The 25415-nt window shown below is 43.1% G+C and overlaps 1 protein-coding gene and 1 pseudogene across 1 annotated transcript; both read left to right on the top strand.

The window, feature by feature from the left end:
* Positions 1 to 1305: 1305 nt before the first annotated feature.
* On the top strand, positions 1306 to 2067 carry LOC119266012 (annotated as a pseudogene).
* A 12327-nt stretch (positions 2068 to 14394) lies between these two features.
* On the top strand, positions 14395 to 15405 carry LOC108412892 (olfactory receptor 1496-like). Its single transcript, XM_017685121.1, has one exon. It carries the CDS (start codon positions 14395 to 14397, stop codon positions 15403 to 15405), a length of 1011 nt encoding a protein of 336 aa, XP_017540610.1.
* Positions 15406 to 25415: the final 10010 nt, after the last annotated feature.

Genomic DNA, 25415 nt, shown 5'->3' with positions numbered 1-25415 from the left:
TTTTAAACAAACATATGCCAAATATGATACATGCTATTTCTACAAGACGCTAAGATATTACTACATGCTTTCATAACTGCGAGATTGGAGTACTACAATCAACTCTCAACAATCAACTCTCAATAATTATAAGGAGAATTCTATTCTAGCAACTAACACAGAGCAATTATGCTCCTACAGTCAGGAGAAATAGTACAGCAAAAACTGTTGTTCTGTGCCTCATTAATGGTCATATCCAGCTATTTAAATATTGCCATTGTGATAGCACTGGCACTCACTTTGATTCGTGTACGGTCAGAAAAAAAATGTTTTGCTCTGTTGTTGGTCAGGCAGAGTTAATTTCTACAACCTTAAACCAGGAATTTTATCAGCACAATGTAATGGCAAAAAAGGGAACGCTCTAAAAGGATTTACGTTCAGTTTGAGATAACACTATGGAGACAGTCATCTTGCAGTTAATTATAAATCAACATACATTCAGTGTCCAATGTCAGAAGCTGGCAACGTTCTTTGATAATTTAATGTTGATCCAGCATGACTTGCCCATTTCTATAATCTAGGCAAAACTCCTCTGCTAAAAAGAGCCCATTTAAGATTTGCTTATAACCATTTTCATGAATCAGAACTCTTTTGGAAAAATGAACAATGGTCAGATGAAATTAAAACAGAACTCATCGTCAATTTAGCTTGTTGTTCTTGAAGAACGAAAGCTTGCATCTATGATCCCAGGAAAACTATATCCACAGTGAATTATGGAAGCAGTCTCCTAAATTGAATGTCATTGAAAATTTATGGAGGATTTTGAAATTGCAAATCATCAGGATGTACAGGACGAACTTGGCAACCTGACTAGGTTAGCTAATTAACTCCCTGTGTATTCTGTTCATAGCGATCCAGTACCCACTGAGGATTTGAACGCCAAGAGCTGCATGCTCACTTTTGTATGGGTGGCATCCGTTGGAATTTTTGCCCATTCATCCAGAATAGCATTTATGAGGTCAGACACAGATGTTGGACGAGAGGGCCTGGCTCACAATCTCTACTCTAGTTCATTCCAAAGGTGTGGTATCAGTCAGGGATCTCTGTGCACAAGTGAAGTTCATCATTCACCCAACCATGCATTGATTTGTGCACTGGGGCACAGTCATGCACAATCAAGTCATCAGCGAGACACAAGAATACCTCATTTCGAAACAGCCACCCACCTTTTTCACCAAGAATTGACTCTTGCACGTGAGAGGGTCAGTGTCTCTACTGCAGGCAACACAGCCACCCTAAACCTAAATATAAGTGATCGTCACAGATATGCATTCTGTGTTTCTGTATGAAGTGACTGTTTAGGGAAACCTGTTTATAATGTGGACTATATACCAGGCACACAGCTTGCACACTGCTAAGTACATAGCTGTCTTCAACCTGGCCTTGTGTAATCTGTGTGGAAGCTTTGCTCTCATTCCTAAGCTTTTGAACATGTTTCTGTTTGAAATCTGTACAAATCTTATGAAGCGTGTCTAGCAAACATGTTTTTTGTTTGACTTTATAACCCTGCAGTCTCTTACTCTGCTTGTTATAGCCTATTTGGCTAAATGCTATATGTTTTCCACTGAGGTATCACGCAATAGTCACAAAAACAGCTTTGGTCACCTGTGTTATGTGGATTCTCTCTATAAGTGTCACCACTCTGCTGGTGGCTCTAGTTGCTAGGTTGTCTTTCTGTAGATCTACTTCAAACAACAGTTATTTTTGTGAACATGGCCCTGTCTGGAAACTAGTCTGTGATGATTGCTCCAATTCTATTATATGTCTGTACTGCTACACAAAGCTTTCCATGTCATATTAGTGGCGGTGTATTATTGCATGTAAAATTCTGCAGGTCATACAACATCTGTAAGTGCAAATGTTACAAGAATCAATGTTGCTTTAACACAAGCCATTTCACTTCTATTTAACTCTGTCATATATACATTAAAAACAGAGGAGTTATTGCAGTCTATTAAGGTACTCTACAAACAACCCAAGGTGAACTCTACAATGGAAAGAACAGAGGGAAAATCTCTGAGGAATTGAAGCAACACAATCATTGTAAATTGGCCTCGTGAGAGAACAAATCATGGGATTTTTAGTTGTGTACTTACTGTTTCTATTTTATTGCTCATTACATTTATGCTACTACTGCTGTATTATAAAACTGTGCAGTACAATCACAGCAATACTCATTTTGTACCTAACCCACAATCTGAGGTTGCAATATTTCTGTAAAGAGGAAATATTAGCTTTTAGGAAATTTCAGTATTATCTTTCTGTTCAAAGTATTAGACCATTTTTACACAATACCATGGGCATAACTGAACTCAACATTGGCCACTGAGATCTGTGTGGTTTCATATGTCTACACACATCACAGTACTAAAATGTGAGTGGATCAGACACAGCAGTGGTGCTTGAGTTTTAAACACCTTAGTGTCATTGCTAGACAGAGAATAGTCCACCAACCAAAACTATCCAGCCAACAGCATCCAGTGGGCAGCGTCTTGTGACCACTGATGAAGGACTAAAGGATGATTAGCTCATAGTGTACAGCAAGAAATGAGCTGTCGTCTCTGGCTTTACATGTACAGGGTGAATCGACAATGCAGGTGCGTATAATAGAGTAGATAGTGAGTAGACAGTATTTAAAAACTTGAGCGGCACTGCTGTGTTTGATCGACTCGTACCAGCACAACACACACCAACACACCACCACCACCAAATCAGTGTTACTGCAGTGCTGAGAATGATCCACCACCCAAATAGTACCTGCTCTGTGAGGGTCCATGAGGGTCCTGACCACTGAAGAACAGGGTAAAAAGGGGCTAACAAAGTAGGCAGAGAAACAGACAGACTACAGTCTGTAATTGTAGAACTACAAAGTGTACCTATATAGTAAGTGGAGCTGATAAAATGGACAATGAGCATAGAAACAAGGAGGTGCTCATAATGTTACGTCTAATTGGTGTGTGTACAGACATTCACAAGTTTTTATTAAACTTCAGCAACACTTTAGCCTCAAAATCCTCATCAGTGACTCTAGCTCTGTTTGAGATGAGAATCAGGCCTGAATAATCTCTCCACTGCTGCAGAGCTGCTGCAGCTCCACAGCAGAACTAGATTTCTAGGTAAAATAACATAATCATCCTTTGCTGTAAAATCGTTAACACACAGTTCTAACACAGTTTTCACTTTATTTAAATTATTCTTTAATGCTGGAGTGTATAACTGCTAATTCACCAACGTTTAACACTGAAGACTGACGCGCAGACTGCTGCACACACAGCAACGCAGATAACGAAAAAGAGAGAGAGAAGACGTACATCAATAATTTGGAGATGAATGGACTTATTTACATTTATAATCACTCAGCTGGTTTCCTGACATGTTTAATCTGCAGCAACTCGCGAAACTTAAGTCAGCTTCTCTTTCTCCTGCTTCTTGTTCGAATTCTCCTGTTCCACCTTAAATTGCGCAGCAGGACAATCTGGCACCTGTGGCACCATTTAAGATAGAACAGGACAATTCAAACAAGAAACTGGAGGATGAGAAACAACTTCAACCTCATAAAAAGTCAAACATTGAGAGACATTGTACAAGAAACTCGTGGAGAAGTTTCCTGAGATGTGAGAAAAGTGTCTGCAGCAGAGCTAAAGGTTAAAGCAGAGCAAAGTAAGTCTGCGTTTTTGCTTATATTTTCAGCCTGAACTATCAGAACATATAATATACTGAGATATATTTACAGCCAAGAGGGTAAAACTGACATAAAATTTGGCTCCCAAGGTGGTTTGATTTTCGCTGAAAGGACAAAAAACGGCTCTTCTTAATATTTCGGTTGCGACCCGTGAGTTAAACCTGCTAGTTAGGGGTGATCAGTGCGTGAGCCGAGTGCATGCAGGTCTCCTCAAGCTGTCCGTGGTTCAGTCAGGATTACACAGTCGCCACCAGCCCAGTGAACGACCACACTCTATGGTTCAGGTTTTGCTCGGATTGATCTGAAGCATGTAGCAAAATTGTAGCGAATATTTTCGCTATAGCTACACAAAAAATTGTAGATGTTACAGCTACTAGCTCCATTTCATAAAACTGTAATGGCTACAGCTACTAGTTACTAGCTACTAAAATATGTAGCTAACTATGAAAAGTAGCGCAGTACTTAGCTACTCCCCCATCCCTGCTTTTGGCAATACTGTGTAGACCAATTTATGCCCAACAATGCAAGTTAGCTACAAGAGTGACATCATGTTACAGTGCAGAGACATTAAAAAGAATTGTTGTTATTGAGCTTTAATGAACATGAACAGTGTCATTCTTGACTGAACTGAATTAATGTTCTAATCTGATGTTGATTCTTAATCACTTTTGCTCCTACAATAATATTTGAACACAAAGTTTAACAGGAAATCAACACAACATTAATCATATTTCATTCAATTTTACACGTTTTAAAAATTCTAATACTGCAGTAAAATATTGTAAAATCCATAATGCCAATTGAAACAAAAAATTTCAAATTTTCTAGACAACATATGTCTTTGTTCACATTAACAAGTTAACAATGTAACAACAAAATGGTTTAAATGACATTTTTAAAAGTGCAAAAATAATCACATACTCAAACTGTCAATCATCAGTTCATAATCATCAGATGACTGACTTGCTCCATGGGATGTCCTTTTTTATTTGCTGTTCTAAAAAATGAAATAAGGAATTAAACTAACTGCAGGAACCTTTATTGACTCCTTGCTTGCCTCAGACCTATGGCCATTGGTAGAGACTTTGGCCATTTTAGCCATCCATGGGCGGTCATTGGACTCTGGCCAGGTACCAAATACAGCCCCTTACATTATGGGTAGGCCCCCACACTGAACAAATATAGCAGGCTCCATATATCCAATTAATTGTAGGGTACCCCTGGCTCAAGCGACACAACCCACACATTGGCTGGTGCACTTAGTCAATGTATGCATGGGGTCCGTCCTGTCAGGGATTTTCAGGGCCTAGATTTGAGCCCCTATCACCTCAAGACCCAGCATGACCCCTGCCAGATCCCAGAGGTATCCTTGGATCTCCAAGAGGTCTTCAGTAAAAAGAAGGCTCAAATCCTACCCCACAAGAAGAAGTGCTTTGTCAATCTAGAGAAAGTATCTTTGCTAGTTACCAATAGCTTAGAGAAAAAGACAGTCCTGAGCTCAGATACTGCTAGAAACAAAATGTCACTGCAGACAGCAAGAGAAAAAGAAACAGAGTTGAGCGCAGAATACAATGCAATACAATAACAATAAGATACAATACAATACAATACAATAAACTACAATACAAAGTGCAGTACAATAAAATAAGTGCAGCTTATAATTCAGTGCTCATTTAAGTGCTGTGTAAAGAGATGAGTCTTCAGTCTGCATTTGAAGATAGCAAGAGACTCTGCTGTTTGGACAGCCAGTGGGAGTTCATTCCACCACCTGGGTGCCAGTACAGAGAACATTCTCGACGCTTGTCTTCCATGCGCCTTGAAGGATGGCGGGTCAGGCCGAGCTGTACTTGAAGCTCGAAGGGCTCGTGGTGCAGTTCAAGATTTCACCATTGCCATCAAGTAGGTAGGGGCTGGTCCATTTTTGGCTTTGTAGGCAAGCATTAGGGTTTTAAATCTGATGCGTGCAGCTACAGGAAGCCAGTGAAGGGAGCGCAGCAGTGTGGTGACGTGGCTGAACTTGGGCATATTGAAGACAAGTCATGCTGCTGCTTTCTGGATGAGTTGCAGAGGCTTGATGGTCTGCACGGGAAGACCAGCCAAGAGTGGGTTGCAGTAGTCAAGCCTTGAGATAACAAGAGACTGCACTAGCACCTGGGTGGCCTCTCGGGTGAGGAAAGGTCGGATCCTTCGGATGTTGTAGAGGACAAACCTGCATGACCGAGTCATGTTCGCGATGTGAGTTGAGAACGATAACTGGCCATCCAGAGTCACACCAAGACTTCTTGCCTCTACATGATGAGGACCTGTAGTTGCAGGGATGAATATCAGCTCAGTCTTGCTGGGATTGAGCTTCAGGTGGTGAGCTGCCATCCATTTAGAGATGTCAGAAAGGCATGTTGAGATGCGACTGGAAACCTGTGTGTCAGAGGGAGAGAAAGAAAACATTAGTTGAGTGTCATCAGCATAACAGCGATAAGAGAAACCATGAGAAGATATTACATCACCAAGAGAGCTAGTGTAAAGAGAAAAGAGAAGTCTTGGGGGACACCAGTGGAGAGCCTGCATGGAGAGGATGTGAACCTTCTCCATGTTACCTGATAAGAGCGATCCTCCAGATAGGACATGAACCACTTCCACGCATAACCAGTGATTCTGAGGTTGGTGAGGTTGTCCAGAAGGATCGTATGGTTGACTGTGTCAAAAGCTGCTGAGAGATCAAGAAGGATCAGGACAGAAGACAATTTGGCTGATCTTGCAGATTGGAGGTTCTCGGTCACTGCGATGAGGGCAGTTTCTGTAGAGTGTGCTGGTTTGAAGCCAGACTGGTTGGGCTCTTGGAGCTGGTTCTGTGTGAGAAAGAGTGAAAGTTGATTATAGGCTGCACGTTCAAGAACTTTTGAAAGGAAAGAAAGAAGTGATACTGGTCTGTAGTTGTTGACATCAGAGCTGTCAAGCATGGGTTTCTTCAAGATGGGGAGTACTCTTGCAGTCTTGAAAGTTGATGGAACGTCACCTGATGCCAAGGACTTGTTAATGAGAAACATGATGAAGGGCAGTAGGTCCTCAGAAGTTGACTGAAACAACGGCGATGGGATGGCATCCAGTGGGAAGGTGGTTGGGTTACTAGATTTGATCAGTTGAAGGACAGCATCTGTGGAAAGAGAAGAAAAACAGTTTAAGGGATTGAGAATGAGATGATGCGGTTTAGTGGAAGGTGTGGGGACAGAGGGAAAAGACTGGCAGATTCTATCAACCTTCTCCTCAAAGAAGGTGACAAAATCCTCAGGGGTGAGAGAACAGGGTGCAGGGGGAGGAGGAGGGTTGAGAAGAGAGGAAGGTTGCAAGGTGTGCACATGAAAAAAGCGCCCAGGTCACAGCCTCAGGGGTTCTTCCATCCTGTACCTATTCCAGCCTGTCCATGGTCACATATCTCACTAGACTTTGTCACAAGCTGGCCTCCGTCAAAGTGCAACACCTTCATCCCTGCCATTGTAGATGTAAGTTTGTGGCATTGCCCAGATTTCCCTCTGCCAAAGAGACAGCGGACCTGCTCCTCCAAAACATGGTCAGGGTACGCGGGATGCCCACCAATGTGGTGTCTGACCGAGGACCCCAGTTCACCAGCAGATTCTGCTCATGTGAACAACTGTGAGCTTGGGCTTTCACCTGGAGTCTAATGGCCAGCAAAAGCAAGTCAACCAAGACCTGGCCCAGACATTACATTGCCTGACATCAGCAAATCCCACTTCCAGGATAGAGAGGTTGCCATAATACCCTCTAGCATTTGTCTATTTGGCTTTTGGGTGCCAGTTAGGGTACCCACTGTCCATGTTTGCTGAGCTGGAGAGAGAGGTTGGGGTGCCAGCAGCTGAACACTATGTTTGCTGATGCCACCAGGCATCTCGAACTTGAGCATGGTTTTGTGTTCTTTTTAGTTTCCCTTTTCAAAGAAGTTCCTTTGCATCAGCATGCTGGTCTTAAGCGTCTCCTTTTTTGTTATTACCATAAGTTTTTTAACAACACCTAGCATAGCGTTTTTTCCACCTTCTTCCAGCTCCTGTGATACAGTGCTAGAACTCTGCTCCCTAATGCAACAGGTCACCAGTTGAAACCCCGCACAGTGATGCCAAACATATCTATTTCACTTTATCACCTTATACCAGTAAGTATTCTGCACACTACAGTAACAAATAAATTGAATAAACACCCAAGAGTTCTGCACTTGGCCCACTCCCACCCATTTGGTGTCAGTGGTGGGATGGCTTGCTACAAAAACACATGATAAAAACTATAACTAAAAAGACTGGAAGAGCTCCGGTCCTTGGCCTGGAAACTGTGTGAGTCAGGAGAAGCAGATAAGCCCATAAAATGGAGGAGGAGGAGGAGGAGAAGAAGAAAAAGATGATTATAAAGGATATGCAAAGGATATTTCCAGTGGCCCCTGCTGTCACATTAGCACCAGCAACAAATGTGATGACACTGATGAAAGACTTCTTGCTAGCCTAGCAGCAGAGAGAGAAGCACTTTCTGCAAGAGCTCAAGCACCTTTCTGAGTTCTGGGCCAGATGACCCAGTAACCCAACAGCAACAGGGCAAAACACAGCACTGCTGCATCAGAATGCCCCGGGTTGGAGCTGCTGATGCCAGTCCCTCATCCCTATGCTTAATCAATTCCAGATTACAGCTAGCAATCATGTTAGTAGAATGACTCTAGCCACCACCAAGGGCAACAGAAAGAAGTCACACACAAAGAGCTGTAGGTCCTAGTATATCAATATGGGGAAGGCATCCAAATATTTCTTTTTTGGTTTGAGTGCATGGCTAAGACTTGCAGATGTTTGGGGCTGGTGCTGAAAGACTCATCCATCCATCCATCCATTTTCCAAGCCACTTCTCCGTCAGGGTCGTGGGAGTTATGAATCAAAACCAGCTTAATAGTTGACCTGAGGGATGTGCCCTTAGTAAAGTCTGCCATTCCACTGGACACATACAGACAACACTTCAAAGCTTGAGAGAAAATCTGTTTATTGAAGACCTAATTCATCATCAGTTCTATTCTATTCAGTTCTATCCTAGTATTTAGTGTTACATTTTACAAATATACTAGAAAATATTATATGACCCTGTGAAGAAGGGGGTGTGGCCGAGCGTCGATTGCAGGACAGAGAGGCTGGTTCAGTTGAACCAGCGGATTAAGTAATTGATGATGCTCACCTTTGCCTTGTTTCTGCCAGCCTACTTATACTCATCTCTCCCTTCAGTAGGCAGCAGAGCTTTGAGAGAGATGGTGACCCTGGCAAGGCGTGAGAAGCTGCCAAACAGAGTCCATGAGACATTAATGTGACATGCTGAAAAGCCATGTAAGTTGTGTGCAACAAATAAATCTGCTCTCTAACTTAACCCCTGCCCCCAGCGTCTTCCTTCCCCACCCATTCAGAACATGACAGTGGTGCCAAAACCAGGGACAGAGTGACCGGACGTCGCCATGGAGTCTTCATTCATTTCATTCATGGAGAGTAGGTGAAAGCCCTCTCCCTTCTGCAGCAGCTTGGGTTCAGTGGAATCACTGGATGAGGCCACAAAGCTGGCAGAGGCGCATATGCCGGTGTATTTGGGGGCCGGAGCCCCCACCCAGCAACCCTCTCTCTCTCCTTCTCTCTCTGTCCCTATGCCTGCTCCTCGAAAAAGGGTAGCCCTGGGCCCCAAACCCCTTCCTCACTCTTGCTCTCCCCACACCCCACCCCACCCCTTCCACTTCACGGTACACTCCTGCAGCAACTTAGGGTCTCCCTCCTCTCTCAGCACAGGGGCCAGCAGCTGAACCAGAGTGGGGGCGAAGCCTGGGCAGGTGTGTTGTCGATGTGGGGAATCCAGATACTTCCAGGACCACTTGTACCACATGGAGGTCAGGACTTTGTTCCGGGTCCCCATGTCACCACCTGCCTCCCCCAATTGGGCAGAAACATATTCCATTGAGTGTTCAGGGGGGAACATATCAAGCCTTGGTGGATTCGGGATATAATCAAACCATTGGTTCAAGACACGGCATTGGGGGGGGCATATGGGGTGAAGGTTCAGTGTGTCCATGGGGATGTACACCATTATCCCGCCATACCCATAACAATCGAGTTCAGGGGAAAAAGGCATAGCATTAAGGCAGTGGTTAGCCCTCGCCTTACCCATCCTCTAATTTTGGGCATGAATTGGCTGCAGTTTGGGGGGGTTGGTGAGAACTCTAGTAGAGGATGGGTCCCGCCATGAGACGGGGGGGCATGTGCCGTGCTCAGGGCAGGTGGGCTTCTGCATCCATTGCTGACGTCTACTGAGCAGAGGCGAGCTGTAGAGGGAGCCTCGGGGGGTGGGGCCAAGCTCGACCGCTTGGCTACACCTCCCAGGGTTACCCTCCTGGCTCCCATCAGGGATTTCCCTCTGGAGCAGTCACATGACAACTCGCTGAAGCATGCCTTTGACCAAGTGAAAGTCATTGACAGGCAGCTATTCGAGCCGGAATATGCCCTATCCTACCTGTACAGAGTCATGCGGGACACTCAAACATCGGAGACGTCAACCCAGATATTGGTGCCAAAAAGCTGTAGGGAAATGCTATTCCATGCGGCTCATAATAATCCCATGGCAGGGCATTTGGGTCAGGAGAAAACACTGAATCGCCTCATGGTCCATTTCTAGTGGCTGGGCATTCGTGCAGATGTACACAGGTGGTGTGCAGAATGTCACACGAATGTCAGCTCGTAAACCCTCCGGCCATCCCAAAAGCGCCTTTGTGGCCCATTCCACTACTCGAGGTCGCCTTCGAAAGAATTGGCTTGGACCTCGTCGGACCATTGGAACGAAGTGCACAGGGGTATCGGTTTGTATTGGTCTTGGTAGATTATGCAACGCGATATCCAGAGGCGGTGCCTCTTCACAACATATCAGCACGTACCATTGCGGAGGCACTCTTCAAAGTGATCTCCCGAGTCAGGATCCCAAAAGAGATCTTGACTGATCAGGGCACAACATTCATGTCTCTCACTTTACGCGAGCTGTACGAAATGTTTGACATTAGATAGATTCGTATCAGTGTTTACCACCCCCAAATGGATGGACTGGTCAAATGCTTTAAACAAACCCTTAAAAACATGATTCAGAAGTTCTTTCATGAGGATGCTAGAAACTGGAATAAGTGGCTAGAGCACCCTTCTGTTTAGCATGCGAGAGGTCTCACTAGCCTCCTTGGGGTTTTCTCCCTTTGAATTATTGTATGGGAGGAGATCCAGGGGCATCCTAGACATCATCAAGGAGTGCTGGGAGGAGGGGCCTTCGAATAGCAAAAACGAGATTCAGAACATTCTTGACCTGAGAGCAAAACTTCAAGCACTAGGGCACTTAGGCGGCAGGGCTTTGAGAAAGAAGGACACCCCAGCAAGGTGCAAGAGGGAGCCAAATGGAACGAGTCTGCGGGACGATAATGTGACAGGCTGAAAAGCAATTTAAGCTGTGTGTAATGAATAAATCTGCTCTCTACCTTAACCCCTTCCCCCGGCGTCTTCCCTCCCCGCCCATTCAGAACGTGACAGACCCTATTTTCAAAAAAGTTGGGTTGCTGTGCAAAATGTAAATAAATTATGCAATAATGTGCAAATCACTTACATTTAATTGAATTTAATACAAAGACAACATATAGAATGTTGAAACTGAGAAATTATATTTATTATTGGGTAATTATATTATATATATATATATATATATATATATATATATATATATATAATATTAAAAAATAAAGGGAACACTTAAACAACACAATATAACTCCAAGTAAATCAAACTTCTGTGAAATCAAACTGTCCACTTAGGAAGCAACAATGATTGACAATCAATTTCACATGCTGTTGTGCAAATGGAATAGACAACAGGTGGAAATTATTGGCAATTAGCAAGACACACTCAATAAAGGACTGGTTCTGTAGGTGGGGACCACAGACCACTTCTCAGTACCTATGTTTTCTGGCTGAGGTTTTGGTCACTTTTGAATGTGCTTTCACACTCGTGGTAGCATGAGACTCTACAACCCACACAAGTGGCTCAGGTAGTGCAGCTCATCCAGGATGGCACATCAATGCGAGCTGTGGCAAGAAGGTTTGCTGTGTCTGTCAGTGTAGTGTCCAGAGGCTGGAGGTGCTACCAGGAAACAGGCCAGTACAGCAGGAGACGTGGAAGAGGCCGTAGGAGGGCAACAACCCAGCAACAGGATTGCTACCTCCGCCTTTGTGCAAGGAGGAACAGGAGGAGCACAGCCAGAGCCCTGCAAAATGACCTCCAGCAGGCCACAAATGTGCATGTGTCCGTACAAACGGTTAGAAACCGACTCCATGTGGATGGTATGAGGGCCTGACGTCCACAGATGGGGGGTTGTGCTCACAGCCCAACACCGTGCAGGACGCTTGGCATTTGCCAGAGAACACCAGTATTGGCAAATTCGCCACTGGCGCCCAGTGCGCTTCACAGATGAAAGCAGGTTCCCACTGAGCACATGTGACAGACGTGAGTCTGGAGTCGCCGTGGAGAGCTATCTACTGCCAATGTTTCAATGTGTGACCAGTTTTGCAGAGTCTTTTACTATTAAGCCATGCTGTTATAATATGTGCAGAACGTGTTTTGGCACATTCATTCATTTTATTCATTTTCCAAGCCACTTCTCTCTCAGGGTTGCGGGGGGGTGCTGGAGTCTATCCCAGTAGTCATGGGGCGGAAGGCAGGATACACCCTGGACAGGTCACCAGTCCATCGTTTTGGCACAGTCTTGCTGACAAACAAAGCCTTCCCTGAAAGTGACGTTGTTTAGATGGCAGTATGTTGCACCAAAACTTGTACATATCATTTAGCAGTAATGTTGCTTTCACAGATGTGAGTCACTGTAGTACATCATGCACTGCCCTGGGCTCAAGGAGGATGCTGGAGGCAGGATTCACTGTTGCAACAGTCATTTTCACTAAACAAAGAACACAAACTAAAAGAAAACCAAAACTAAGCTGGCCACATTTCAGTCGTTTTCAACTAGACTTTCCAGTCCATGTTTCAGTTTTGTTCTTCAGCTCTTCACTCAGTCTTTTGCTGCTGCTGCTCCTCTCTCTTTCTTTTTCTGTTCTTTCTCTGCTCTTTTAAAATTCACTTTTTATACACAATCATATTACTGATCTGTTGCCATTTAACCTAATTAGTTTTGAGTGTCACACTACTCAGTTCCTCCAGTGTCTCCAACAAACCTATGAACGCCATCTCCAGTGATTCATTGGGTCCTGACAATTACATATACAGCATTTGGCTGACACACTTATCCAGAGCGACTTACAATTTGATTCGTTTAAACAGGTAGTTAAAGGTAGTGTTAGTGAGTCTTGCCTAAGGACTCTTATTGGTATAGTATAGGGTGCATGTCCAGGCGGGAGAGTGAACCCCAGTCTACAGCTTAGAAGGCAGAGATGTTACCCACTACACTATACACTACACTAAACTGACATCTTAGTCACATGCCCACTATCTAACAATAATAAACCATTGCAACGATCTTCCCCTGAGTTCTAACTGCTTTTACATGCTTTTAATTGTTTTTGTACGTATGTACCTGCTCAGTGTTGCTTGTCCCCTGTGAGGTATGGACAATTGACTTGTCTTTTGCATACTGACCATTTTTTCTTGTTTGTGCTTATGTTTTTCAGACCTTTAGTATTTTAGTCTTTGGATTGTTTATTATCCTGCCTTTTGGACCTATGTATGTTTACTCACTCTGGTTCCTCACATACCTGAAAATTTCTGTCACAGTTCTGACCTTTCCCGGTTGTGGACTACTCCTCTGGTTTGCCTCTTAAATAAATAATTTATTCTTTTACATCTACGAGCAACTGTTCCATTTGCCTAACATGACAGTGAGACCACCAGGTTATTTTTGTTTGTTTGTTTTGGTTTTTTTTTGCAGTACAGATACAGCTATACCTTGTCTCTTGTTGCCCTTTCAAACTTTTTTTAATTATTTGGTCATATCAAATTGAAAACAGACCTATTTTTTAAAAAAAAAAGAAATTTCTCACTTTAAACATTTGATATGTACTATTTTCAATTAAATCTAGAGTTTAAATTATTTGCACATGACTATATTTTTATGTATTTGTTGCATGTATATAAATAGATAGATACATATGTGTGTATGGAAATTCTGAAAAAAACTTAATTTGTTCTCAGTCTCAACTATTAATGAGTTGTTCCTTTTGTTTTTTTCTTTTTGTTACAAATATGTCAGTAGAAACCCATTGAGGCACGGGTCTTATTTGTTTTGATAAAGTTCTAAAGAGGAGCCCTGCTGTTGGGAGTGATATCACCAGAGACCAAACTGAAATATAAGTGATCTTTACAGATATGCTGGCATTCATTCTCAACTGATGAAGGTAGAGTATTACTAATGCAATTGACACACTACCAATAGTGATCTCATTCCTCTTCTACAACTTTTATGCTTTTATTAATATTTTTTAAAAATGGATTGTTGATTTAGTTTAATTATTACAACACTGCAACAATTTTATTCATACTACTACTGTAACAAAAAATATTATAAGGTGTTTCAGCACAAATCTAATTAGTGAAAACCTTTTCTTCATATAGGTGTTTTGAAGCCAGATGTCTGCTGACCTGACTTTCATGAAGTCAGTGTCATCAGTAAATACAACATTTATTCGTCCCTCCAGCTTTTACATCACAGGACTTCACAATGTCCCACATGCAAAGTATTACTATGTGTTTCTGTGTTTTGTGTATGCTGTGACTGTTTTAGGGAACTTGTTTATAATGGGCACCATATACCTGGCACGCAGCTTACACACTGCTAAATATGTAGCTGTATTCAACCTGGCTTTGTCTGATCTGTGTGGTAGCTCTGCTCTCATTCCAAAGCTTCTGGACATGTTTCTGTTTGAGAATCAGTACATATCGTATGAAGCCTGTCTAGCAAACATGTTTTTTGTTTATGTCTTTATGACCCAACAGTCTCTTACACTGCTTGCTATGGCCTATGATAGACTAATTGCTATATGTTTTCCATTAAGATATTGTGCAATTGTCACCAAAACATCAATGACGTTGATCATCTGTGTTTTGTGGATTCTCTCTCTGAGTGTCACTGTTCTGATGGTAGCTCTAGTAACCCGACTGTCCTTCTGTAGATCCACTACAGTTCACAGCTATTTCTGTGACCATGGTCCTGTCTATTACCTAGCATGTAATGATAACTCCATGAATTCCATTATTGGCAGTGTCTGTACTGCTGGACTGCTTTACATTCCATTGATATTAATAGCTCTCTCATATGTTTGCATTGGCTTTGCTTTACAGAAGATCTCACATGGAGCTGAGCGAAAGAAAGCTATAAAAACCTGTATCTCCCATGTCATATTAGTAGGCATGTTTTATCTACCATTTATTAGCGTCTTTACTGCAGCTGTTACAAAATTTATAGATACAAATGTTGCAATGATTAGTATTGCTTTGACACAAACCATACCATCTATGTTAAACCCCATCATATATACACTAAAAACAGAGGAGGTATTGCAGTCTATTAAAGTACTTTACAAACGAACAACAGTGAATTCTACAATGGAAACAGTTGTGAAAAAGACTGTGAAGACTTAAAAAGACAATAACTGTACAATCTTTCTCTTTAGAAAAATAATATGATTTTCAGTTTTATTTATTACTGTTTCTATTATTAATACTGGTCCACCAGTCTAGTTCAAGAAACTCAATGGATTTGGGCAACATACATTTCATCAGTTTCTAATTTAGTATTCATTACATTTACATAGCAATTTCTTTGTCCATCCATCCACTTTCTAAGCCACTTCTACCTCAGTGTCGCGGGGGGGTACTGCAGCCTATTCCAGCGGTCATCAGGTGGATACACCCTGTATCCACCAGGCAGGATACACCCTGGACAGGTCGCCAGTCCATCACAGGGCAGTCAGACAGACACTGTCACTCACACACTCACACCCAAGGGCAATTTAGCATGTCCAATTGGCCTGTGTCCAATTGCTTGTCTTTGGAGGAAACCGGAGAGCCTGGAGGAAACCCACGCAGACATGGAGAGAACATGCAAACTCCACACAGAGAGAAGGTTTATCTATCTATCATACTGTGTGCTTTCAACAACAGGCTCCTATAAGTAGGCAATCTACCATTTTCTGTGGATACAAAAAAATAGATTTTAACTTATTTAGACATGAAAGTTCTGTGTATTTTAGCTTTTTTATTTTAAAACTCTACATTTTTTTCTGACTCACTTTACTGGCCATCACACATACTGTTATACATTTAATTGCTTATAGCACTCTGTGACATATGTGACCTGTTGATTTTTTTAACATAATTGTTGACCCAAAACCACAGTTTGGGATTTATATATTTCTGTAAAAAGAAAATTTTAGCTTTTAGATGATAGCTGTATTGTCTTTGTGTTCCATGTATTACATGAAAAAAATTGTAAAAAGAGACTGAGCTCATGGACCATTTTGCCAGGTTTTTCTATATGTGCAGTGCTTCCGCTAAATGATAAAGTGCTAAAAACATCTGAAAATCTCTCATTTCTTTATTCTGTAATCACTAATAAATATTACAGAAAGGGACACTAACCAAAGTGTTTGAAGTGTGCTTGCAGATTTTATATTGATCTTAATGGTTTTCAAGTGCAACCTAAAGCTAAGCCCACTGGTACTGATGTTTCAGTTGAGTATTGGTAATATCTCTAAGATTTTATTATACTGTGGAGAATCTGGAACAGAAGACAGGTGTTTCAGCAAAACAGTGACTTCAAACACAAAGTCAAAGTAACCTAAGACTGGTTTCTAAATCAAAATCATGCAACCTAGTACTTTTCATTGCCTTAAGTTCTTTTGTAGCCTGTGTAGTAGAACACCTTCTGTTTCTTTTTTTTTCTCTGTGGGGTATGTCAGTAATTAGGATATTCCTGGATGTCCCGTGTTGTTCCTGGAGGAACATAATTTCACTCCACTGTGTACTTGTACATAGATGAAATAAATAAAGTCTCTTGACTTAACTTGATTGCAATTGCTCTAGTTTTACCACTTCTATTATTCCATTTTTTTGGGTTGGGGGGGTTGTGTTTTATTTGAGAGTTTTATTTAAGATGCTGTTCTAACTTTTAAAAAAAGTATTTTATTGTCTAAGCTCCCCTCTAGCCTGCAGCCATATTGTGTGTGCAAATGTGTATTTCATGTATTGTGAGCCACTGGCTAGAGGGATTCCAACCTCTTTTAGTTATTATTACTATTATTTTTCTTTTAGTTATTCTCCAGTCTATGTGGGGTTATGTCCAGTCAAGGGAGTTTGGGACTGAGGAATGATTGGGGATGACTTTGTTGTCTTCACTAGAATGGTAGAAATTTGCAGTGCAGTGTACTTGGAGTGATTAGCATGTATTGCTGGAATGCTGTCCTTTTTTCTTTTTAATCTATTGACGTGTGTCATTGAGAGAATAATCTTTTAGTCATCCCAACAGGTCTAGGCTTGAGTAACCCCAGTAGTACTGTGAATATTTTTAGTACTGTTTGTTTTTATTTATTTTTATGTTTGTTTTACAAACCAAACTGACAGTAGGTGTATGGCCTTAATAAAGACTGTATTTTTGTATTTTCCTGAACCTGCATTTGTGAATTTACTGCGGTCAGAGCTCCACTTTGCTCTAGGTATAAACCAAGGGGTGGCGTAGTCTGGTATGCAATAACGGGGCCACCACATTCTGGCACAGTTGGTAGGATATTTTCTGAGGTTGTCTCCCTGTCAGTTTGGTACTAGACTTTTATTAAGGGGACTAGAGGAGCATCAGTTTGTGTGGTTGGTGGTGGAGAACAGCAGCTGCACATCAACGGAGAGGAGCCCACTGGTGAAGAGTCTGCACATGAAGGGCGAGCTGCAGAGGTTGCAGGAGCAAGTGGAGGGGCTCCAAGCAGAAAATTAGAGACTTTCCTTGGCACCAAATGGAGGTACTGGGGATAGTGTTAAAGAAAATGGCACCCAACCTGTATGGCGAGAACAGGCATTTTACTTTCCAAGAGAAAGAAAGTGCTCTAAGTTTTCTGGTTTAGCAGCAGCAGGGGCCATTTCTATGGATGAGTGGGCTGAAGAAGTTCAAAGCTGTATTAGATAAAGATATGTCAGATTTAGATTAAGCTCACAACAAGATCAAATATAGACCTGCAGCTATCAGAGAGAGTCCTGGTGAAATTATCACTTTTTTAAAAGTGGTGTATTGGTGTACTTATGTGTACTGACAGCAATGTTTTTTTATAGCAACAAGAGGGTGAGTCTTTATTTGAGTTTCCACATCCATTAACGGAACTCATGGACAGAGTAAAACAATGTAATAGTGATTCTATTGCTAATTCTAATATGGTTTTAAGGGACCAGTTCTGCGAGAATGTTAGGGACCACACTTTATGTCAGGAGCTTAAAAAACTTGTGTGAACGGATGAGGATATGTCTCTTTTAGATGCATGACATGAAGCCATCAAGTGGATGTAGGAGGGCCAGCCAGGTCACAACAGGGGTCATCACACTCTCCGGTGCAGCAGTGAAATTCAGTTAATATCCCAATGTGAAGCTACAGGTACATCATCATCTGAGTTATCTGTTCAAAAAGACATGGTTTTAAAGCAACAAGCCCAGCTGGATCTTTTGGTTAGACATTTGGGCCCCCCTACTACTCTGGCTTTCTCTATACCTAGAAGTCATTTTAAATGGTTAGGTCTTTAGGCTATTAATGGGCTAGAAATATGCTTCATAGGATATATTGGGTTGGATATGGTGGTTCTTGGGCAGTGCATTCCTTGGAGGGGAATCCTAATTGTCCCTGTGAATGTTACCTGTAAGGTGATTATGCCAGGCATATTGGGGATGAATGTACTTGGGGACTGTTATCGAACTCATTCTGAACAGCATAGTTCCCAGCTTTTCCATTCTCCCCCCAGTGCAGTCGGTAGTCCCAGCAGTTCAGCATGCTTTGAGACACTGCGAGAAGGTTGAAGCCATTCTGAATGCCTTTTAAAGTTAAAGTGCACAGAAGGTCTGCAGTTTGCATTGGGGCCAGCACTCTCATGATAGTTCCTGTCCTCCTGTCAACAAAGTTCTTGTTGGAGCCTTTGGACTTTCAAGGTGGTCATCTGCCTGAAGGCTTGCTTGTGTCCCCTACTCTTGTCTCCATTAAGAATGGTTTTTTGTATGCCCCAGTGGTTAAACTTATGTACTTATGTGGGGCTTCCCCTTCGCCACTGTACCGTCTGTGGTAGCAACATCAGTGGCAGCACGAACATTCATCTCTGTTGATCCATCTTGGGAAGACTGTCTGCCATTTCTTTCTGCACTACTCCTTGTGATGATCTCTCTGTTCCTGATCTTGAGGTGTTGACAGAGCAACAGGTTGCACGGCTTAAAGCCCTTTTCTCAAAGTACAGAAGTATATTCCAAAGGAGGAGACTTGGGGTGTACTATTCTGATTACTCACAAGATCCCGTTGCTAGATGATGTTCCAGTCAGACCTATCGATGAAATCTCTCTGGCAATGGCTTGGAATGAGGAGTGTGAGCATGTATTCCAGCTTCTGAAAGAACAACTTACCTCTGACATATGCTGATTTTAACAAGCCCTTTATTTTGGAAGTGGAAGCCAGCCAGGAGCATGATGGAAAGGTGTGCCTGATTGCATTTGCCAGCAGAGGATTGAGGCCTACTCAAAGAAACATGGAGAACAATAGTTTCATGAAACTTGAACTCCTTGCTGTTAAGTGACATTCAGTCGTACTTAACACAACTTATTGAGAACATTACCACTGGCTGAAAGAGACACTGGCTGCACCACCTGCCCCAGCTGACCTTTGCATGTAAAACCAACCCCCACCAGACTATAGGCAGACATATTATTATCTTAGGTTGTGATCCAAGGCTACCTGTAGATTTTCTGTTGGGGGCTGAAGAAACCATACCAAGTTGGGGTAACATTGGAGGAATGGATTCAGAAACATGATCAGAGTCTAAGGATGGTCAACTTTGAAGCATGCTGCCTGCTTCAGCATCTTCAATGAAGATGCCACAATACATTTGTGTTTGTATTTATAAGTACAAAGTAAAAAGATATTATGCCTGTACATTTGAAGTAGATATGCACCCAGCAGGCATAACATTATGAGCACCTCCTTGTTTCTATGCTCAATGTCCATTTTCAAACTTCACTTACTATATACGTGCACTTTGTAGTTCTACAATTACTGACTCTAGTACATCTGTTCTCTGCATACTTTTTTAGCCCCCTTTTACCCTGTTCTTCAGTGGTCAAGACTGTCATGGACCCTGACAGAGTAGGTACTATTTGGGTGGTGGATCATTCTCAGCACTGCAGTAACACTGATGTGATGGTGGTGTATTAGTATGCGCTATGCTGGTCTGAGTGGATCAGACACAACAGTGCTGCTGATAAACTGTGCAGCAGCAGGGTGAACTGACAAGGTAGAAGTGTCTAATAGAGTGGACAGTAAGTGGACACAGTGTTTAAAAACTCCAGCAGCACTGCTGTGTCTGACCCACTTATACCAGATCAACACACACTAACACACCACCTGACTACTGAAGAACAGGCTAAAAGGGGGCTAATGAAGTATGCAGAGAAACAGATAGACTACAGTCTGTAATTGGAGAACTACAAAGTGTGCATATGTAGGTGGAGCTGATAAAATGGTCAGTAAGCACAGAAACAAGGAGGTGGTCATAATGTTATGCCTAATCAGTGTACGCACTGGGCTGTTTCGCAAACCTTGTGCTGTGCAAGATCTGTGAAATGGAATGATTTTTTTCTTGTTTTGGAGCATTTCACAAAGAAATGGGAAGTTATCACTTATCGCAGTGTGTATTCAGGAGGCTGCTTCTTACCAACAACCAGATTATCATCAATTATTATTTGAGTTCACCTGCCTAGCCAGGCTGAACTTCAGCCTCCACATGCCAAAATTGTTTTTCACATTTTCCTCATTAACCTAAAATAATTTCACATGTTATGGTTAAATAAGTTTGTAAGTGAATTTTTCTAAAGAGGTGTGCACCATAATCATCCCATGATACCGTAGGTCCTCCTTCTTTTCTCGCCTAGGACCAATTAACTGCAGCTTCTTCACTAGGCCCCAGGTGTTCACCATTGCTGACAATGTGCACTGTTGAGGACTGCTCAGTGCTTGATTCTGTGATGTTTCAAGCCACTGCCCCAACTATGTGGTCAATGGCCTAGGTCTCATTTGTTGAGGTACTTCTTGTACCTGCAAAGAAAACTTACTTAACCAAGAAAGCTAAAATTAATAAAGAGCTTAGTTTTAGGGACAGGCAGGGGAAACACAAGTTAAAGTGCCTCCTCTGTGGAGTAGCGAGGGGCAAGTTCAGAGCAGGCTGAGGTTGATTTTGATATCTTTTCCACAACCATGTTGAATGCAGATTTTCTGCCTTTGTCAATTCTTGACAGTTCCAGACAAGGGTTAAGAGGTTAAGTGGTCGCAACCACTGAGCTTCGGTAGATAAAATATTGAAGTTAGCATTGGTTAGACTGTGCCCAGACCCCCCAAAACAGTGGTTTCACAAGATAAAGCATTTTATATAGAGTTTCATTGTACAAGCAAGGAGTGTAGACACACAAACGAGTTGGTTGTCAGCATGCACAACTTGGCAGATTAACTAGGTAGGCTTCTGAACTCACAGTCCATTCTGCATAAAGCTATTAAGAATACACTTGCACCTGCTTAGGATGCACATGCTTCAGAAGAGCTGCTAAAATTAGCTCTTCTAACCATGTGCATGCATGCTCACCACCAAACATGGCTGGCTGAGTGCTTGTTTCCTGGGCTGTGCCAAGCTTTGCTGAGGTTTGTGCCCTTAACATCTTTTAAAGGCATTCAAAAAAGATTCTTCACTGTCCCCCTCCCCATGATCCAGAAGATAATGAAAATAATGCCTTATCTTGATGAATCACTGGTATGTGCCCCATTGAAGCAACAAGTACATGAGGACACACTCAGTGTGCCCTCAGAGCTTTCCTGCCTCTGGACCATTCTTAGGTCATATTCTCCTCCATTCATCACCTCAAGCTTGGAGGTACAGTAATTAAGTCTCTTGAATATGCAGGGACTGTTTAAAGCAAATGCACAGGTAGTTGCATTGGGAAAACTTTCATAAGTGGCTTATTGACTTGTGGCTGGATGTGGTGCACCACAGGCATGCATTTATATGCATTTCCAGAAATTGCTTGACAACCTACAGCATTTGGAACTTCCCATCACTGCCTTCCTCCTGCAGGGGGTGACAATGCGGCAAATCCCCTCCATTAGGAAGGTGTTAACCACAGATGCCTCAACAACCACCTGGGGGACTGTGTGGTGTTACAAGTTAGTTCAGGTACTCTGGTCGATACAACAAGCTGAAGACCACATCAACACTCAAGAGCTGTGTATGATAGGGCCAGCCTTGAGACATTTTCAGTGTGTGTGTGATAGGGCTGACCTTGAGACATTTTCACTGTGTTCCAGGGGAGGAATGTTTTAATGGACTATTTATCAGTGGTTTATCATGTGCATCACTTTGGAAAAAGTGAGGCTCACTCATCTTTCAAGTTCTTGTTACTGAAAGCAGCTCACCTAGTGTTTTCAAGATCACAACATGCTTTCTTGCTGTAGTGTGTTCTAGTCGATGTGGTGGTTGTTCAGGGAAGTGCAAATGTATCTCTTTGCCCTTTTGCACACTGTTCAGAGTATGCAGGACAAGGATGCCCTTGCCCATGATGGGTTAAGAGCCCTGCTTTAATTTTTTCCCCTTTGCCTCTCGTTTCAGCTCTCCTGGACAGGGTGTCTGAGGTGGCATTGAGTCTGACTCTGACTCTGATTTTATGGGCATACTGTGTCTGTTGCCCAGTTAAGGGCTCAGTTTTTCGGTGCTGGCAGGGCACTGAGAAAAGAGTGGGGGCCTTTACACTCCACCTCCGTGAAATACATCAGTGGTGTGTGGTAGTTCCAGGTCCAGAGGGAGGTGGCGACAAGATGCTGTGTGCCCAGTTCACTATGGGACTTTGACCAAGCCCTGTTCAACAGAAGCTACAGCACCAAATGCGACGGAGGCCGGATATGTCCTTCATGGACACATGCAAGGAGGCCAAAGCTCTTTAGAAGGAGATGGGCCCAGGGGATGTCCAGGTCTGCCGAGCCCATGCCCTGGAACCAGCTCCATTTCCTGTGGCCCCTAACTCCACCTGGCAGTAATGGAAATACTCCTTGAAGTCAGAACTCCAGCAGGAGCTTAAAGACCAGATAGGCAAACCCTTATCGGATGACCTCCAAAATCTCCACTGCCAGAGTCATAGGGCTGACCCGCCCTAGAGAGGGTGCCACACCCCAGACACCACACCTCTATCTAGATCCCGCACTGTTAGGGCTGCCCCAAGGGAGTCACAGCCCTATTGGTGGGATGCCCAGGAGAGACATATCTGCCAGGAATGTGGAGAATTGGGCCACATCCAGTGGTCCTGTTCTCAGTACCAACACCCACCCAAAATCCTCTGATTTTTAGTACCCTCAGTCGCTGTGGGGCAAGACACAGAGGAGGCAATGGCAGTAACAATTGCAGTAAAGAAGCCCTTGATGGTGGGAGAATGCCCTCAAGTAGAGGTTAATGTCTGAGATAAAAGAATTCCCTGCATTCCCTTAGATACAGGATCCCAAGTTATTTTATTTAGTTACACTTTTTTCCAGAAGCATTTTTGTATGGATGAACTTCATGATGCAGGTGAGGTCCCAAGGCTAACTTTAAAGGCCACAAATGGTCTAACCATTCCTTATGTGGGGTATACTGTGCTTGACTTTGAAGTGGGTGGAATGCAGCTTTCAGATAAAGGGGTGGTGATTGTGAAAGATTTATGCCTTAGGGCTGACCGTGGGATATTGGCATTGAACATTATTGCTGATTGTTGGACACAGGTCTTCCGAGGGACCCATCCAGGGGAGATGATGCTTAGATCGACCAACAGCCCAAGGGCAGGGGTTGCCTGGACTCAATCTTTTGCAGGCTGAAGACAGACATTGATGTCTGCACCAGGGCCTTGTCTCCAGGAGGTCGTGAAGCTGGAGCCCTAACTGCCAGTGGTACTTCCCCCTGAAAAGGAGGTGATGCTGTGGACCCAGATCTCCCAAGGTAAAGGCTTAGCTGACTGTTTAGTTATAGTGGAAGATTTGGATAATGGAGACCATGAGAGGTGGGTGGCAAGGACTCTTGTATATAACCCTAACCCTTTCCCTGTCCAGCTTCCCCAGGGTCATCCATTGGCAGCAGTGGTCCAAGTGGCTGCCAGCAATGTGCAGAGACAGAGTGAGCTGGTGCTGACTAGCACAGAGCCGGCGGTGGTATAGGTAGTGGTGCAGCCTATTCAGATGGCAAAGGCTGAAGACCACCCTGCACAGGCTCTACAAGGCGAAGGTCTCACCAGGGACCAACAGGACTAGTTGGCTGCCATGCTGCGATGGTGGGCATCGGTGTTTGCCACTAATAAAGATGATTTTGGGTGGACAAATGTGGTTTTTGCATCAGATTCCCTCAGGGAGTGCACCACCTGTACGAGAGCAACTTCAACAGTCTGTACCCTGAGTTGCGTGCACTTTTACAGGGCATGTTAGAGAGTGATGTTGTGAAGGAGAGTGCGAGTCCCTGGGCTGTTCCTGTTGTGCAGGTATGGAAGAAGGATGGATCCTGGTGCTTTTGTGTCAATTATCACAATCTGAATGCTGTAATGCATGAGAATGCCTATCCTGTTCCCTGCATCGAGGAGTCCCTCACCACCTTGAAGAGGGCAACATGGTACTCCACCTTGGATCTGGTGTGTGTGTGTACTTGCAGGTCGAAGTGTATCCTCGTGACCAGGACCGTGTTAACTATGTCACTGGAGTTGTGGAGATACCCTTTGGTCTGTGCAATGCCCCTGCCGCAATCCAACGACTAAAGCACCATTGCCTAGGTAATCAGGTGAACGATTTTTTTATTAGCCACACCAGCCACGATCTACTCTGCGCTGGGCCGCCTGAGAGGGAGTTACACCGGCCGCGATCTATGCTGCGTTGGGCCGCCTGAGAGGGGGCTACACTGGCCGTGGTGGGTAAAATCATTGTTAATGGACTGGACTTTTGTTGCTAAGAAGGATGGCTATGAAAGTAATACAAAAGGATATGGAGGAATTAAAAGATGCCATGAACATGATGTCCGGTGAGTTGGCGACATTGACTAAACAACAGATAACTATAACTGAACTGCTAAATGAAATCAAGCAGCTTAAAATGCTAAACATGGAACAAGCCAAAAGAATTGAAATTTTGGAAAACAGAGTAGCTGACTTGGAGCAGTATTCTCGAGGAAATGATGCCATGATAACAGGATTAGAAATAAAACCCCGGAGCTATTCACAGGCTGTGAGAAGGAGCAGGAATGACAACAATTTAGAACATGAAAGTACAACAGAGGAGCAGGTAATTACATTCCTGCAGAGTAAAGACATTGAAATTGAAAACAAGAACATTGAAGCTTGTCATACTCTACCAATCAAAAATCAGAGAGGAAAGT

This window comes from Pygocentrus nattereri, chromosome 18 (genome assembly GCF_015220715.1).
Source record: "Pygocentrus nattereri isolate fPygNat1 chromosome 18, fPygNat1.pri, whole genome shotgun sequence".
NCBI lineage: Eukaryota > Metazoa > Chordata > Actinopteri > Characiformes > Serrasalmidae > Pygocentrus > Pygocentrus nattereri.
This window is presented reverse-complemented; position numbering and strand designations above follow the sequence as displayed.

Coding starts and splice junctions, on each gene's coding strand:
- LOC108412892 (XM_017685121.1), top strand. CDS start 14,395: ATGTCTGCTGACCTGACTTTCATGAAGTCAGTGTCATCAGTAAATACA.